The 17,842-nt window shown below is 39.0% G+C and overlaps 2 protein-coding genes across 6 annotated transcripts; one reads left to right on the top strand and one right to left on the bottom strand.

The window, feature by feature from the left end:
* Positions 1-1,133: 1,133 nt before the first annotated feature.
* Positions 1,134-5,015, top strand: si:ch211-57i17.5 (usherin). The gene is made up of 6 exons (XM_041976021.1): positions 1,134-1,473; positions 2,503-2,672; positions 2,906-3,010; positions 3,597-3,668; positions 3,749-3,922; positions 4,193-5,015. The coding sequence occupies exons 2-6, from the start codon at positions 2,616-2,618 to the stop codon at positions 4,280-4,282; spliced, it is 498 nt and encodes a 165-aa protein (XP_041831955.1). The 5' UTR covers positions 1,134-1,473; positions 2,503-2,615; the 3' UTR covers positions 4,283-5,015.
* A 2,393-nt stretch (positions 5,016-7,408) lies between these two features.
* Positions 7,409-17,639, bottom strand: LOC121633775 (fasciculation and elongation protein zeta-2-like). 5 transcript variants are annotated; one of them, XM_041976018.1, is made up of 11 exons: positions 17,230-17,638; positions 14,863-14,971; positions 14,452-14,571; positions 14,144-14,285; positions 11,768-11,895; positions 11,303-11,452; positions 10,970-11,050; positions 10,431-10,506; positions 10,203-10,268; positions 9,178-9,205; positions 7,409-8,772 (listed from the first exon to the last, which is right to left on the bottom strand). In XM_041976018.1, exons 1-10 carry the CDS (start codon positions 17,532-17,534, stop codon positions 9,195-9,197), a joined length of 1,188 nt encoding a protein of 395 aa, XP_041831952.1. In that variant the 5' UTR covers positions 17,535-17,638; the 3' UTR covers positions 7,409-8,772; positions 9,178-9,194. The 5 variants fall into 5 exon arrangements, with proteins under 5 accessions (XP_041831952.1, XP_041831951.1, XP_041831950.1 ...); XM_041976017.1 differs by lacking the exon at positions 9,178-9,205 and having other exon boundaries at positions 14,452-14,568; positions 17,230-17,639; XM_041976016.1 differs by lacking the exon at positions 9,178-9,205.
* Positions 17,640-17,842: the final 203 nt, after the last annotated feature.

The raw sequence follows: 17,842 nt of genomic DNA, 5'->3' as shown, positions 1-17,842 counted from the left end.
ACACCATGACAAGCTACTTCTAAATCTGAAGTTTTGACATCTGCCTGTCATTCCTAACCATCCCCCACAGCAGATGGACAAACGTATATTTGTGGTGACTTGAGGATGACGCAGAGAGAATTGACTTTATTCTAATTAGACCGTTCGGCTGATTGTGTCACTCAGTCCTGGAGGGAAAAACAAAGAGTATATAGCTAATTATCCTAATTAAGCATGTAAACCTGGGTGGAGCTGCTGTTTTCAGGACTGCAGTGCAATTTTAGCTGTGACTGGGGATAAGGGACACTGCAGCTCTGCTTGCATAATGCTCTGCTGCCTTTGACTCATTCATCAGGACACAGTCTCACAACACTGCAAACAGCTGCTGCAGCTGCTTAGCGCCACCATGTGGTTTTACAGCATATTGCAAAGACGCCACACTCACAACACAGAGGTCATGATATCCTCAAATATATTTGGAGCTCATATTAGGTGAAGATGTCACTTGAGAGCCTGTAAGTAAATAATCAGGGTGACCCTCAACAACAAGTGAAAACATTTCCCCATTGTTACAAGGAGAAGATGTAGCATTAAAACTTGACTTTAAGCCCTGGGCACCTATTGAAAAAGCATCCTTCAATTCAGTCAGTAGCAAAATTGTAAATGAAGGAGTCACTCATAACAACGAGGCAGCAATGTTTGTATTATTGAAGCTGTTTAAAAGGTTTTGGCTGCAACAGAAAGAAAGGATTTGATACCCACAGCCTAAGGATGCATCACCTTCACACTGGAACAAACATGTGAAGCACTTAGTGGAAAAAATGGCAGTTGCAGCAACATTGAACTCAAACATTTGTCAGGGCTGCAGCACGATATGCATGGCTTTTTTTTACAATTACTGCTAAGTTAATATTTAGTTGCTAGCGGGCACTTTTCTCCCAATAACAGCTAAATAATAATGGAATAAGTTGTTTAAGATTTTAGATTGTATTTTTATATAAATGTATATGTAAGTTGCTTCATATGAATATGAACATACACAGACACAGACACTGGAGTATCAGAGGGGTGATATGCTACAACCTTGGCTCTTCAGGTAAACTGAAATCTGACACCTGACGGTTACCATGGCACTGCTGAGGAAAAGCAAAGGTTGATGGGAGTTGTAGAGGCACAGAGGAACGCTCATGCAGCTTCTTCGAGGCTCTCTACCTCTAACCCAAGATGTTTAGTTTCTCCTTTCCTCTTTTTTAGGAAATCTTAGCCGCAGGGTCTGGAACAGGACATGGTGATCTAATACTTTCATATCTTGACTCCTCAGTGGAATGTTGAAGGGAGCTGGTCAGCAAGTAAAAGTATCAGGTGTAAAATATTGATGGAGCGACAGGTGTGATCCTCAACTCTCTGCAGGTTTTTGGCCTTCTGTTCGATGTATCACACAGTGAGGGGCTGCCAGCACCCCTACCACAGGCCGAAACACGGACCTAAGTACTGGTGAGTCTCTTCTGTTTTCTTCCACGAGCCCCTGATTCACTTTTCCACCCTTGTGTCAGTTTGTAACAAGACAGTCCACAGCAGCTACATCTAAAGGAGACAATTAAAGTGACTCCTAAAAACTAGGCCATGCAAGCCAGTTTGTCTCCGGTTACAATGTTATCTCTTCTACAAGCGCACGTGATCCCCTTTCATTCTCAGGGTCGATTTGAGATGTGCATCTGTCCAATATAAATCCTTCAAAGTCTTACAATACAAAGCTGTTTTAAGGCGGACGGATCAGTTGGAAATGCTCAGCATGTTCTGCAAACAGAAACTGACCTCTTTACAAATGAGGATATTTGCCATCCAAAGTGTACAACTGGTTCATTTGGACCGATAGTCACGCACACACTAGCATAGTTGTGTTTTTACGTTTAATATATTTTGAAATGTCAGGTAATAGCTACTCTATTTATAGAAGTTTAAAATGAATAATATGTTCACTGGACATATAAACCACCAGAGTCCTTGTAAAAGGCATCCAAACTCTTTTTAATAGAGAAGCAGGACAAAATGAATGTTTTAGATGTATTTGTGGTTGTAGAGTATATTTGTAGCCATTTTTCCATTCTTATAATTTTTTATGTACATTTTTGTGTCATTTTAAGCCCACCTGTGTTGCTTTTGGCCTCTTTCTTGTTGTTCCTAAGATCTTTTCAGCTATTTTAAGATATTTTTGCTATTTTAAATTTTGCATTTTGAGCCTCTTTGTAGCTGTTCATGCCACTCTGCAGTTCTTTGTAGTCATTCTGTGTGTCTCTGTAATTGTTTTAAGCCTCTTTGTAGCAGTATCCCTTATTATGTGCCCATTTTCTTTTTTTGTTCAGAACATTTTAGAAACTCCTTATCATACTTTTTTGTGTTTATATTGATTGTTTTTTTTACTATAAATGTTAACCTTTAGTTAGACTTGAATCTTACATGTCTGCTGTTATCCTTCTATGTTCTAGTAATTAAATGCTAGTTTGACATGTGTTTCTGATACAGATTCACCAAGCCCCACTCCTCCCGGAGGAGGAAGTGGAGGGGGTGGTGGTGATCGGGCAGAGGGGGGTCTAAAAGGCCAGCAAATTGTCCAGGAACTGTGGTTCATTGCTGTGATGGCAGGCATCGCCCTACTGCTGCTCGCCTTTGTGTTAGGAGTCATGCTTCATAAGGTAAGAGAAAGTGCTATTTTTTTGTTCTTTTGTGACTGTAATTGTGTGTCAAGTCTGATTAACATCTGGATAAATTTGCTTGAGTGCACCATGATGAAAAGTGACATCACATACCAATAAATGAACATCTTAATTATCAGACAGCAGCAAAAACAAGATTCCAAATCTCTTCTCTGCCATATTTTTTTTTGTTGGACAAAAAGCTGATAAAATGATTCTTCATGTTGCACCAGGCCCTGAACAAACCCCCACTCAACAGGGAGAGACCTCCACTGGTGGCCCTCCCCATGCAGAAGAGAAGCCCCATGGCTGTCTACCCACCCAGCAATTCGGTTTTGGTGAGGGGGTTCTTTACCCACAGTTCCTTATTATCTGATCAACAATAGCAATGTAGAAACTAGGCCATTATTACAGCAGCTATTTCACTTCTCAAAGCAGAAACTTCCAACATCTCTGCTCTACTTAAGCGCCCCAGAAAGTCATCACATGAAAAATATCCGGACTTTCTGACATTTTCTGACATTTCTTTAGAATTTTAGCATCTTTTCTTGACCTGTTTTTGTGTGACTGCATTTTTTTTTCTCTGAACTTCCTACAAGGTTATTTCATTCAACCTTTGACCCATGTTGAGAGCCAGACCCGGCTCAAGTTATAAGCAAACTAAGCAACAACTTACCACTAACACCACTAACTAACTAAGACACTTAGTATCTTAGTTAGTTATTGCAATACAGAAAGCCCCATATGGAAAGCAAATTCTGTAAGGGGCTCCATATAGACTCAGGCTGGCCCTGTTCAGAGCTGAAACAATAGAAGTGCTTTCTATTTTATAAACCAGGCCATTTAAGTCCACAGCTCACTGTAAAAGGAAATTTCCTATGTGTACTCGTATTCACTTTTAGATTTTCACTCTCTTCTTTTCAGTTTGACACAGTGCCTGACACAACAAGCTTCTCTAACAGTGTGACCCTCAAAGGCTTCACCTTGAAGATGGAGGTAAAACACCTCATCAACTCGTACAAATACATTTTTTGCTGTACTTTTCAATCATATGTTGTGCTTTTTGTCTTCTGCAGGAAGTACTGGCAGCTAAATGTGAACCTGCTGATGAAACCCCTCAACAGGACGAAGTGGGCATCCTCAGTGTGAATTCCCTGAGACGCAGCGTCAGCCAGGTGATGGATGGGAAGTCGCTGGCAGAAGATGATGAAGTATGGGACCCAAATGTTTCAGGCCATGACAGTGGGATGGTGAGACCCCAGAAACATGTGCTGAACCTATTCAAACTGCAACCACAGTCACACTAAAGATGAACTACAACCCCAATATGACATTTTGCAAATTCATAAAAAAATATTTGTTCGTACAGCAACATACCAGCATATTTATATGTGGCAAAGTGGAGGTAATGCATTGATACAAGAAAAAATAAAATAAAATCTTAACCTGCAAAAGCTCTTAACTAAAAATTTCAGGTTGCAGTTTTAAATGAAAAATTAATTTTTTGTCTCTCTCTATAGTTCATGGACGATGAGGAATTTGTTGACACTATCAAAGGCTTCAGCACCGTCAGAAAGGAGCACACCATGTTCACCGACACCAACCTGTGACCCGACAGCAACTTTTCATCCTGACAGGACACTGGCCCTGGATGTTAAACATCCTGAACAACGACAGCGAGGCCACACGCTCATGTCGACCTGATCAGCTGCAGCTGAGCAAGAGTTGTCAGAAGCAGCAGCTGAGAAGAAAAATAAAGGAATAAGAGCCCAGCGTGATCCATGAATAACTGTGATGACTGTCAGAGGAAAAAGTGAAGCTCTTTTTATTTGAACAATGCTAGATGGGATCAGTCTTTCTGACATGAAGAAGGAAGCAGCTGCTTTTGCAAGGAACATTTTTTTTCTCTTTCTCTCTAAAAAGGAAATGTCTAAAAGACCACAGTTGGACTAAAACCAGCACACACTGAAGACAAAAGAAACCAAAGATACAAAGTAATATATTAACCCTTTTATTTCCTATATTTTCCATTTATTAATTTATTTCTGTGTCGGTTTTACAAACATTTTTAACCTTTCACCTCTGGAAAGTTTTTTATGCTCTTTCCTAATGAGAGCCAAAAACCTTGAACTTGCTCTTGTCTGGTGAACATATGAACACTTTAATCAGCAGCTTGCAAGTGCCATCAAAATAATCAGAGGTAGCCTCTTCAGTTTGCAGTGTATTTTAAGATTTTTTATTAAACTTAGTACAAAAAGTACAAAAATTTGCATTTGGTTAATTATTTCTTCTCTTTTATACCAGTTGGAGTTCTTTATGTGTCAATGGAAAATCCCATTAGTCACCTTTACAAGGTTTAACTTGTAGTAGTCTTAATTTTGTTTAATGAGCAACACAGCTAAATGTGTGGGGTAGTGCCCTTTTTTTCTTCCCACATATTGAGCCATGTCACTTAATCCAAATAAGCACAACTTTTAAAAGTTATACCTTGTTTTAAAGGTTACTAATCAGGCTTTCCAGTTATGTACAATACCACACTACCTGTTATTACTGAAGAGGAGAAGTAATGGACCAAACATTTAGTTACTTTTTGCGTTAAGAATAAATGACTTAAATTTATTAATGATACCAATAACTTGCTTTTAGACGCGAATCATGAAACTGATGTAAATCAAGTTCTAATACTAACAGATTCTACTTCAAATAAGACTCATCCATCATCAACAATAATCTTTAGCTTGTACGTTCGCTCTAACAGTCTGGTTAAAAGATCAAAGTTAAGACACAATTTCATTATAATGCATTTATGAAAGTTAAATAAACTATAACGAATATAAAGTAATATAATATAAATGATCTAGGTCTTTGGAATACTATTTGTTACAGGATTATGGATATCACAGAGAAACAAAAGACACACAATGCTGTTTTAGAAGAAAATCAACAGCATCCATCTTTACATATGTAATTCTTTTATTTGAAGTGAGTTGCATTATCATGTGGGCACATAACACTTGTACCATCACAGTCAACAACATTGTTACAAAACAAACATTTACAGAATAAATTAATGTACTGCAGTACCACGTGAGACAGTAAACTTAAAACCCCAAAACTGGGGTGATTCTATTGCATTAAGAACAAAATGAATTTATTACATGTAGAAATATTTTTCAGGCATTTATAAAGGCAACCTCTTACTTTTTCATTGTTGCTCATGTATAAATATAAATCTCTAAATTGGAGTTATACTGATATGTTAGCTGAGAGGACCAGATGAGGTTCTGACCTGAGATCCTTCAGTGACCTCGGTGCTGTCTGCCATTTCATTGTAAAACCGTTACAAACTGGTACTGTAATAGATGTACAAAACTTATTTAATCCAAGCATTTGATCTAGGCTTTCAGATTTACAGTTTAAATCTTAAATCTGCTTTTTTAAGTTTCACTGCAACATGCACTTGTCCCTTTAGTGTGATACTAACATGTCTGTAAACAAATTGATAATCAATAGAAATGTTTTTGCAGCAGTAAAGTGCATGCAGCACATGCTGGGTTGTAAATGTTTTCGTAGCTGGCAACGACAGAAACAAGTCACATATAAATAGTTAAATATAGCATCATGAGCTTTTGCTTTGCTTTAAAAAAATATGGACTTCTTCCATTGCAGCAGTCCTTCGTACAATCTTCCCCAACATTCACATTTATCGCATCCATTTCCAACTTATTTCCTCCTAACACGAGTCTCGCTGTCGCTTCCTAACCAAGAGGAAATTCTTTCCACTTTCGCCATCTTATTAAACACTATTAAGCTGCACCGAGCAAATAATACTGCAGCCTCCACTTGAGCCATTAAACCGTGAGCTACACCTAACAACAAAACTATGTAACACAATCAAGGGGTTTGAGGAGAAGTCATGTTTCACCATGACGTGATCGATATTTGTAAAGCTACTCATGAGAAAATGGTTGATTAAATTTAAAATAATCATGTAAACTGTAGCTACTACAAAAAAACAAAAAAAACAAAAAACAAAAAAATGGGATTGTTGGTACCCATCAGATCAAAGTACCAACACTAATGATGCACCTAAGAGCTGGACTAGATCTGATCTGCTGCGCTTGTTGCAGCTGGTGATTTAAATGGTAGTTTGCATTAACTGGTAGCTACAAAGGAGCGCTCCGGTGATATGCTACAGAACTTCCTTTAAGACAGGTGCTTTATTGATTTTATTCTGGTTGACAAAGTCTCACTTCATATGTTTCAACATTTAGTTAGAATACCTATTTTATTTAGATATAACAGGGAAATCTACAGCCTCGCATTGACGTGTCAAGTGGAGATAAATCACAAATCTAAAGAAAAACGCTTGTATGATTAATCTTTGGGTTTTCTGAACTGATCGACTAATCATGTTGACTAATGCAAATAATTTATGAAATTTAAAAACAAAAACCAGTAAAATCGTAATTGTTATATTGCTTTACTAGATTTTTAATAAAAAAAAATCAATGACAGGAAGGCTATATTAAGTCTTTAACAACATTTCTTAATATTTTCTCTTGAAACTATTTGGAGCCCCCTCTAAAAATGCCTACCTCCCACTTTGAAAATATTTAAAAATATCCCAACTTCAGTTACCCTAAATCAATGCTAGTTTTATCTTTATAAATTTCTACTCTTGACTGACACCCAGTTATTATCATTATGGTTAATTTTACTCTGATAAAGTTTTACAGGTTGATTAGTTCTTATGTAAAATCAGTGGAGTCCCTTTAAGGTGGTTTGAATTCTTATACTTAATGTGGGAAACATGGCAACATGCCTTCATTCTGATGCTGGTAATGATCTAACATTAATCTAATGAGATGTACTGTGTAGTATCCAACGACTACATGACCAGATCACTGACAAAGTGCTACCACAAGATCCCTACAATATTAAAGTCATAGACCTACCAGATAGAAACACCCACAACTAAATGGTTTTATACACAATAATCAAACCTGAAGTAAACTTAACACCTTCTAACTAACAATACAAACAAATGATTTTCTATTAATGCCATAAGGAAACAGGAGGTATCTGCAGGCTCATGAAATGATGACTAATGTGGAGGTGATGCTGTTGTCAGGGTTGGGGTCATTATTTGAGGACACAGCAGTCAATGGACAACATTTACAAAATGATTACAAAGTCTCTAATCTTGCTAAAAATCTCTTATCCAAAAATATGCTTTACACGTCTGTTCATCCAGCCATCACTTTCTAAAGTCGTATCACTTTCGTCCCTTTTTCAAATAACAAAAAGTTCTCAAAACTGTGCAATTTCTCTCAATCGTACAAAATATTTCATTTTAAACATTCAACTTACAGCTTATACTGAGCATTTAACCCAAAACAAACATGCAACAACAGAAGCCAATGATTTTGGATGTTTAAATTAAAGGGGTTTTGATTCTTAGCAAGCAAAAGTCTTGCAACTAAAATGTCATGTGCAATAAATCAAAGTTTCTTTAAAAAAAAAATAACATAATAATAATAGTAATAAACAGGATTTATGCTTGATAACAACATGCCTGGCACTTAGAGATTCACAGATTCTGCCAGGATGTTTTTCCCCTGCCAGACAGCTACACAGATTCAAAACAGACTAGGCTGCAGATCCCCTCGAGGCCTGCTGATGGCGCCCACAGAACTGAAAAAGCACCATGTTGTTTCCCTGATGCTTTCAAGTCAGGCAAATCACTGAGGTGTCCAGACTAACACTGATTACTGGCATCCACGGACAAATCATCATGAAGTCAGAATTAAAGGGATGCAGCTTCCAAGCATTAAAAAAATGTAAAAGATTACAAATGGAGAAAATATAGCTATACAGACTAAGAATCATATCTAGAGTTTAAAACTTAAAAACAGTGGAAAAGTACAAAATAGCACAAGGAACAAAAGTCTATGATGAGAAAACTGAAGAGGAAGGAAGGAAGGTCTGGATTTTAATCCACTATTTTGGGTATTTCCAAATTACCAGAACCCTCCTCTGCTGGCTTGTCGGGTGGCTCCGGAGAAGTCTCGCCACTGACTTTACGTGGGACAGAGAACTGTGGAGACAAGAACACAGTAGCTGGAGATAAATGCTGCTTTGATGCTCATGTGACACATGAAGGGGGGGCTGTGAGTTATGGCAGAGCAACTACAACAGGGATAAAAGAGCAGTGAGAGAAGAGGAAGCAGTAGTTACAGGTGAGAAGCAAACACATGAACCGCTGCTACTGCAAACTTGTAGTAAAGGCAAATTATATGCACGAGTGTGTTGGTGCGTTTCAGGGTGGGTGTAGTGTGCCACGTACACTATACAGCACAATAAGCACTACAGCAAGACTGAGTGAGGACAGGCTGCTTCTTCTGGTTAAAAGGTGATGTTATGCAGACAGAAAGGAGGAGGGGGTGTTTGACAAAGCTCAGAATAGAAGGCTGAGGGTGAATGATCTGTTAACCTCACAAACCTCAGGTTCCACCGCTCTCATACCAGAGCTACCCAAACGACAGTGCAGCACAGGCGAAAGACAAGGAAGGTACAGGTCAACAGTGGCGAGTGACAAGCATTTTATCTCCCCTTTAAACATGTTTGTGCTGTCAGATATAAGGCAGATAAACATTTGTTCTTCCTCTTTACAGCAACAGAGAGGGTTGGTGTGAACGTGAAGTGGAGCTGACTCACATTAAAAATAAGAAGTGTTTTCTTTTTTGCACTGATGGGGTGCCAACTCACTGCTCTCAGTTTATCGCACAGAAACATAATATCTTCATCTGTTTCCACTTTTGTCCAAATGGATTTTTGATTCTACTTGGTCTTGTATGAAAATCTGACCGCCGCTGATATATATGTTCACCAATCAGCTATAACCTCCTCCTTATTGTGTCAATAAGAGCACAGCATGCAAATATGCATGTCTAGATAGTGGAAAGCAAATTAAAAGCAGCATACTGGTCAGCAGAGAGGACAATCTCTCGGTCATGTCCACAGCAGCTGCAAATGATCCAGACTACTTGCTTACATGTTCTTATATTGTCTTATCTGCTGTTGAACCAGAAGGTTTTACAAGGGGCCACTTGTGTTCTCCCATACCCTGCTTAGAAACATCTCAAGAGATCAGAGATAGCTTGTGTCCTGCTGGGGCCATGTATGTGAAGAACTTTGTATTGTTACAAGACGAGGCGTGTTAATTCTCCTGTTAATGCTGATCAGTGTATACGTAACATTGTTTGTGTCTTTGTTCCAGCAAACTGGTTGAGGCAGGTTCCTGGGTTTGGTTCTGCTGGAAGTTTAAAAGGGAGTTCTTCTTGTCAACAATCACCAGGCACCCTGCACACTCAGTTAATGATTGAATCAAAATAAAGATTCAGACTGTTTATTAAGAAAGACTACTTCATTCTTAAATATTGGTCATTTTTATTGAATATTCTACTAAACTGGACTGTAATGAAACAAAAGTCAAGCTTGTCATTGGACTGATGAGTCAGTGTTTACCTTTGAGGATGTAGTCTGTTAGGAGAGCAGGCACCTTCTCACTGTCATCTCTCATGGCATGGAGGACTGCCAAGGACAGAGAAGCTTGTTACATTTTGAAATTATATTGCACACGCAGGCAGAATATTTCACTCTGATCTAATAAAAAGGGCAGATTACTGCATCCAGTGTTGCTGTGTGGTTCAGTGCTAGCTTGTTTCAGTGCATTTGTGTTGATGACTAACTCACTCTTTGTGAGGATCTGGAGGTCTTCAACAGAAGGCGAGCCAGCTTTCTTTTCATATGGGATTACTGTGGTTAGGTACTAAAAAAAAAGAACATAAAATATCTAATTATATTAAAGAAATTATATCCTCTCATTTAACTTTTTGTTGGGAAAAAGTAAAAGAAAAGTCAGTATGAAACATGCTGTCAGGGTCATGGAAATCACTGATAGGATGTTTGAAACTGCTGGTAAAAAGATAGCAGAAGTTATACAACATCATCATCTTGGCTTCAAACAAAGGAAAAAAAATAAGATTATGAAACAGAAGATGCAGTAAAATAATAATGGGTGTTTAAAAGGAAAACAGTTACTGGATAAAAGTGACATCAGAAGTGAAGAAAAAGAATAAAATCAGCAACAACAATCAGACAGAGTGAACAAATGACACCAAATAACAGTGATGGTGGCTGCAAAACAGGAAACTAACATGCCAGTGAAAAAAAGATGAGAAAAGAAAGAAGAACAGGAATGTAACTGCAGTGGAAAGAAAGAGCAGGGGCACCTGTTTGTCCCCTCCTGTGTAGCCAAAAGTTTGACGGAGGCCATTTTGAATGACATTGGAGAGTTCCTCCAGAGTGAGGAGCTACAAGGAGCGAAAGGAAGGAGGAAAATAAGAGATTGATGACAGGTAAAGAGGTTTCTATGTCAAGAGGAAGAGGGAATGAGGCTTTGCAGAAAGCCTTAGTGCAAGTATAAAAGTGGCATCATCTGTCAGCTCATGCAACCTGGATCTGTGTTTTTGGTGCATAATTGTGTTTACACTTCTCTAACATGATCATGCACAAAACTTGAATGTTTGGTTTTATGCCTCCCACTGCGTGTCAGCATGACTCACTGTGCCTGGTATGTGCGTGCTGGCTGTCCTCTGGCCGTTGGGCCCTGTTGTGGTCGTACTTCGGATTTTCTTCTTCTTTCGCAGCAGCTCGCGGTGTTCCTTTTGTCTGTTCTGCACCTCAATCAGCAGCGAGATGAAGCTGTTCTTCACCTGCACATAAACAAAGCTTCAATTCAACTTTGAAGTTTCTCAAAATCATCATCTTAGATCATGTTATTTGTACATAAAATAGTCTCAGAGAAATTTATTTTTAGAGTCAGTCAAAACTACTCTGACACAAAGACACTGAGGCAAAGGAAAATGTAAAAATAAAGCTGCTGGCAGTTCGCTGCCGTCTCACTGGCTGTCGGTTCTCACCACATCACATATATAAAAAATTGTTGTTTGGCCTTCTGAAGAGCTCCTTTACTCAAAAAAAATGTTTTTAATGTAATTTCAAACTCAAGTGTGGTCAATTCAAAGTACCTCTTTTTCATAGTCTAGCTCATCTCGCAGGGCTAGGGCCTGAATCAGCTCTTCACTGTAGCGGCGAATGGCTGTCTCCACTTCGTCTAGAGTCTCAGTCAGCTCTGACATGGACATCTGACGCAACCCTGCGATGATAATAGAATATAAAGGGAAGAACTGTAATGAACAGTCAGTTGTGTTTAGATTCTTGCATCAGTTAAATGGAACAAAAAAGTAAATTATGGTGCAGGTTAGAGATACAACATCTGCGATCAATGCTGAATGTTGTTTACATAAATCCTTCCAGGCAAATTTAATTCAAAGCACTAAATGTCACACAGTTGAAGTGATTTAAACTAAAGAAAAGTCTCCGGCATCATCTTGTACTGTATGACTTTCTATCACTCTGACTAAATGTTGTGACACCCACTAGGAGATGTCTAATTTGTATGCTAGTCTACATCTAAAAGAAATGATAGATTTGAAGCTGGCTGGTTGACATTTGAATTTCTACATCGGTATGAAATGAATAATTGTGTTCAAAACAAATATAGCCAGGACCTGAAATTAACTGTGGGATGGGAATGGCGCATAATATAATCTAATCCCGCACACCCAGCTCTTATAATGCGGGAAATTTATACATACAATTACAGCTGTGTGTAATAATGTGCAGTGAACTTTTGCTTCGGAGGGATAAAACTGAAAGGAAGACTTCTGCTACAGATTCAGCGCGCTCCCTCTCAGCTTCGAGCTCCCTCTGCTGCAGAAGCGTTGCTCCCACTGGTAAACCAAATGTTGCTACTGGATTTCCAGCTGGACTGCTGGTTAAAAATGTACATCTAACATTACAGCATCTGAAGGGAAAAACAGCGGTAAGGAGGATCGGTAATGACCCAGATCCTTCAGGTCTTTGGGTAGCGCCGGTGCCAGAAACTTTACCAAGCAGCCCAAAGAAAAGCTTCAGGCTAACTGGCTGAGAATACATACATGGCTTGAACATAAAACAGTGGTGACATAAACTGCACAATTTTAATGTACCATCAACTCTGCGTTGCCAGTTGAGGCTGTTTCTTACACAGCAGCTGTAATGAAAACTGGCTGATTTTTAAAACTTTATAGCACAAAACTATTGAGCCTGTATGATGACATAGACACACAATAGAGTATGTTATCATGTGGTCTCGCAATATTAAGTCACGGCCACGGATTACCAACACGTTGAACAAGATTGTTAACTTGTCAGTTAAGCACATATGTTGAGATTAATTATAGAATTATAACCGAGTTAACAAACAGTTTCCGTACTAAACCAGAAGCACTCAGAGCGCAGACCTCTGCCAAGCCAGTGTCATTTTTATTTTTCCCAAGATTGTGGGCTTTTTTTTTTTTAGTTAGAAGCTCTAATGGCAAAATTATCCCTATCTCCCCATAGTAAAGAATCCTTTAAAAAAATTCCTGGATCCAGGCGGTGATACGAACCACCCCCAATATTTAATCACTTGTTCCTTTCTTCCATTTCTGAGAGTTCCTGAAAACTGAATAAAAAAATTCATCCATACCTTTTTGAGTTGAGAGAGTCCAACACTGCTAAATACGTGAATTGGCTAAATCTGGTTAAATCATGCAAGAGATGGAGTATCCTTCTAGAAACACCAAGATATGTAGCTACATGAATGGAAAAAGGTCTGCCTGAAATGCACCAGGTACCCTTGTGAAAGATATTGACAAAGCTGTGCTAAAAGACCTGTGCTGTCCTTAACAATGGATGAATCCGCTGTAAATTACACCAAGTAACTCATTAAGAGACACAGATTATAATCAGATTTAAACAAAACTGTTGAGGAACTGTCAATTCACTGAATAACACAAACCTCACCAGTCAGTGCTTGATCCTCCCCAACACAACTTTAATTTTACTGGAATTCTTATCAAATGGAAAGAGATTAAGTAGAGAAGACAGAGGACAGAACAGAGCATAGAGGGAAGAGCCACCAAAACAAATTACACTGATGTGGCTCAAAGAGTCAACAAATTGCAGCAATGAATATAGTTTTTAACGACAAATGGAAGCTGCATATTAATCTGAGGTACGAGTAGGACACGGCAAGACCTGTAATTGAGATCACTGGTAATATCCTCCCCAAAGTGTATAGCTATCGATTATATAACATTTCACTGTCTGTGCGTATTTGTTACACATTACATAAGAATGTTAATCACGTGTGTGCATGTGCATATAGTGGCTTCATCCTGTACTGGACAGCATGCCCTATTTCAGCTCATTCCATGATTGTGATAATTGTGATATGGTACACACAGACATTAAAAGACACCACAAGAAGGTAATTAGAAAAAAAAATCATTCTGCTGCACATGTGCAGGGTTACTCACGTTCCTCGTAGCTTGTATTAGAGCCAGAGCGCTTCAAAGCATGGAGGTCTTGGGAGAGCATGGACAAATCGGACTGAGAGGGGCTCTCATCATCGTCAGGGTCTGGTGACTCCTGCATCATCTCTTCTATCTCTTCTATAACCTTATGACACCCCCCCCCCAAAAAATAAATAAATAAATAAAAAAAAACACGATTCTGTCTCAGTAAAAACTTTATATACTTTTTAAATCAAAATGATTGAAAAGTTTAAATAACTGTTTACATAACATAACACTGCAGAGTCTGAGTATGTGTGTAAGAGGGTTACCTGTTCAGCTGTGAATAGCGGCTCGTCGTTAATGCAGGGGACAATGATTGAGTGCATATCCAGCTGTTCCCTCAACTCCTCATCATCGTCTGACAGATCCAACGACTGGTTGTCCAACTTCTTTCCCCCAGGGTGGGAAGGAAAGTGCAGAGATTCAGAGAAAATAAGTGAAGAAGACTGAAAACAGAGCTTCAAAGTGCTCAGTGTAGACTCGTGTCAGTTTAAAGACTGAGATCAAACACCATAGGAATTTTTTATGTGTTGACACAGTTGATAACCTTGGGATCTTTAGAGCTGCTCGCTATATTTTACAGGAAAGGGAAAAAAAATAACTGTGCTCTATAAAAATATAAAAATAAATAGAATAGAATAACTACTTTAACAGACTAAGCGAGTGAATCACTGTGATACCTCATGCTCCGTAAGTTTGAGGGAGGGAAGGTGTAGAGACCGAGTGTAGGAAGTCTTCCAGTCCACAGGCATGACATTGCCATAGTTATTTGTCAGAGCATTCCACACCCTGAAAGAAAGCATGAAGAAGAGACAGAGCAAAGCTGTGAGACAAAGACAGAGGGCTGCTGAAAAGCCGTCTTTGGCTGTAGATAAGACAAACCCTGCTTCCTTCTCCTTTCACTGTGACACAGCATTAGCAGGCAGCTTTCCGTCCTGCTCCATCACTAAAACCACTGTTGAATCAACAACTTCTTAAATTACACACCACATATCCAGAGCTCACAGATAAAATATGTGATGCAGCTACATTAGATCAAAGCTTGTAACAAACTTCGGATGACCCTACTATTCTAAGTATTTTCATAGGTTTCCTGGTCATCTTGGCTGGTTTAGGAACAGATTGCTGAATGTTTACAACATTCTGCAGCACACAAGTTGGCAGAGGACTTGAGCCGAACAGATGGTGGTGTGGAGTCTGCTGGACATAAGTTTGCCGGGAAATTAGTCACCATATTTATAACAAGATTTGTCTCCAGATATTAAAATTCCTGTACAATCCGTGTAATTATTCACATTTATTTACTTAGCAGAGCTTTTTAAATTGGCAGAGCCTGTACTTCCCACTGGATGCTCATTTTGTAAAAACCCAACAGATTATACTGAGAATTTCAAAGTCATTTTATTCAAAATTAAAGGCAAATTCATTCATGTGGTCCTGCAAGGCATTTTTATCCCCCCCCCAAAAAAGCAAGAAAATCAAGTCTGTTCTGGATTTAAGACTCAGTGGGCACACAGGCCAATTTTTGTACCCTTGGCTCTGAATGACCCAACAGGGACAGGATGGATGCTGTGAACCCATGTGTCACTGTAGCTCTGAATTTACATACACATACACACATGTAAGGGCTCATGTTTATATAACATGCATGTTTCCCCCTGAAGTGTTCATGCACTGCTTGTTGAGCTGCTGGGTTGTTCTAAATAGGGCAAAAGCTGGCTGGAGACAATGTTTTAGCCCAAAGCGTTAACAGTGTCTCAGGCACGTGAGAGCTTGCCAAAACACACGAGTAGCTTCAATTTCACTTGGTACATTTGCATTAAAAAAAAAGAACACAGGGCTTGCCTCAGGAGATTCATTTGTTTATTTCTACTTTAACACAACCAATTTGTTGGGTTTACTTGAATATATTTATGCAGATGTTGAACTTATACACATGGGAATGCCTGTGTATGCTGTAACGTGTAATGTTTTGCTTCCTTTCTACTCTTTTTAACTGAAGTCCACAAACAAGCACACACACATGCATTTCATCCTTGTCATTCCGCACTTCTTCTCAACCATAACTGTGCTTGACAAATTGTTAAGAGGCTCTTCATGTCCTGCAAAAGCGCGATCATCCAAAAAAAAACTAAGCCTGGCATTCCTCTTTGGGCTTCACTGACCTGATCCCCAATTATTCATTCCCTTTTTCCTCTGTTTGTCTCAACATCTCAACTATTATATATTATTATTAATATTATTATTTTAAAAATTGCACATCAGACACACAAACAGTGCAGATTTACCATTAAATAAAGTTTAGTTATATATCAAATCATTATATTTACTGGATGAAAAAAATGACAAATACTAAAAATATGCACAGTCCAAGTCTAGGATTCCAGTAAAGTAGCTGTTTTGTCTGCATCTTGCTCACATCATGAGATCTGATCCAACAGCGTCACAATGTTAGATGCAAAGAGCAGGAAGCGTGTGATTCATGCTGCCATCTCTTTAGTTAATGTGACATCTATGCTCGCTGTGGGAGTGATGTGACTGGGTGCTGTGCAGTAATAGATGTTGCATCTGAGGGCCAACAAGATACAACTGTTAAGGACCCCTGACTGAGAGAATAAGGGCTGTAAAGGTAGCAAATAAAGATTCCGAACAGCGATCTTAAATAAACACTTCATTAATTAAACATAATATAGTGCATCAGGCAGCAGTGAGGAAAAACAGTTAAGTATCCCCAAGCCAACTTTATTTGGTTTGAAATGGTAAACAAAGCAAAAACACATAACGGTGATAACGACTCGATATATATATATATATATATATATATATATATATATACATACATTTTCCCACCCATTTAACTTAAAATATACTTTACTGCGCAGAACCCAACCAGATAAAACTTTGTACAGCAGTGATTGAAGCTAGCTAAGCTCAGAGTCCCCAGTGAGTAACATCACGGTGAGGTTAGCTAGTAAGGCTAAAGTGGCTAGCTAGCCTAGAGATTAAAATTTAGCATAATTAAAATCTTGCCGACAATTCACACTTACTCGTCGTCTTTCAAGAAGTTTTCCTCTGTGATAGGTTTAATGGGCGCTATGTTTTCAGTCGTAGTGTTGTAATTTCGAAAACACACAGTCAGCTTTTCATCGAAGTCATTGACGAGGTCCTCCATCGACTTGAAGCTGCAGATCTCGCCGGAGAAGCTGTTGTCCAGGTCGGACCAATCGTCCAGGCCCGACGCGTCGCCCACATTTGAGTTCAGTTGGTCTAACTGATCGGTCGATTCAGAGGGCGGCTTGAATTCGTTAAAGTCCTGCCAGTCCTCGTCGAAGTGGGCTAACGGCGCCGCCATGACTGCCGTGGAAACTCGGTTGGCAGTCAACTGCTGCCCTCAATGGTGCTCTATTTTCGGCTAAAGAAACAACGAGACGGACTGTCGGTGAGTACAGACTGTCAAGGAAAGAGGGGGCGGTGCGTAGTGACGTCACTCCTAATGCCCCTCCCTTTTCAGACGGAGCAAAACAAACTTATATTATTGTCAGTTATCATGGACCTCTGCTCCAATCACACATTTATAGAATTACTTGTAGACGCCCTGTAACTTGCACTTACAGTAAACACAGGTTGTCTGTATCCTCTGGTTCTCAAATTTAAAACAAG

The sequence above is a fragment of the Melanotaenia boesemani genome, chromosome 22 (assembly GCF_017639745.1).
Source record: "Melanotaenia boesemani isolate fMelBoe1 chromosome 22, fMelBoe1.pri, whole genome shotgun sequence".
NCBI classification, from domain to species: Eukaryota; Metazoa; Chordata; class Actinopteri; order Atheriniformes; family Melanotaeniidae; genus Melanotaenia; species Melanotaenia boesemani.
The sequence above is the reverse complement of the archived record's forward strand: the minus strand, read 5'-3'. Positions and strand labels throughout refer to the sequence as shown.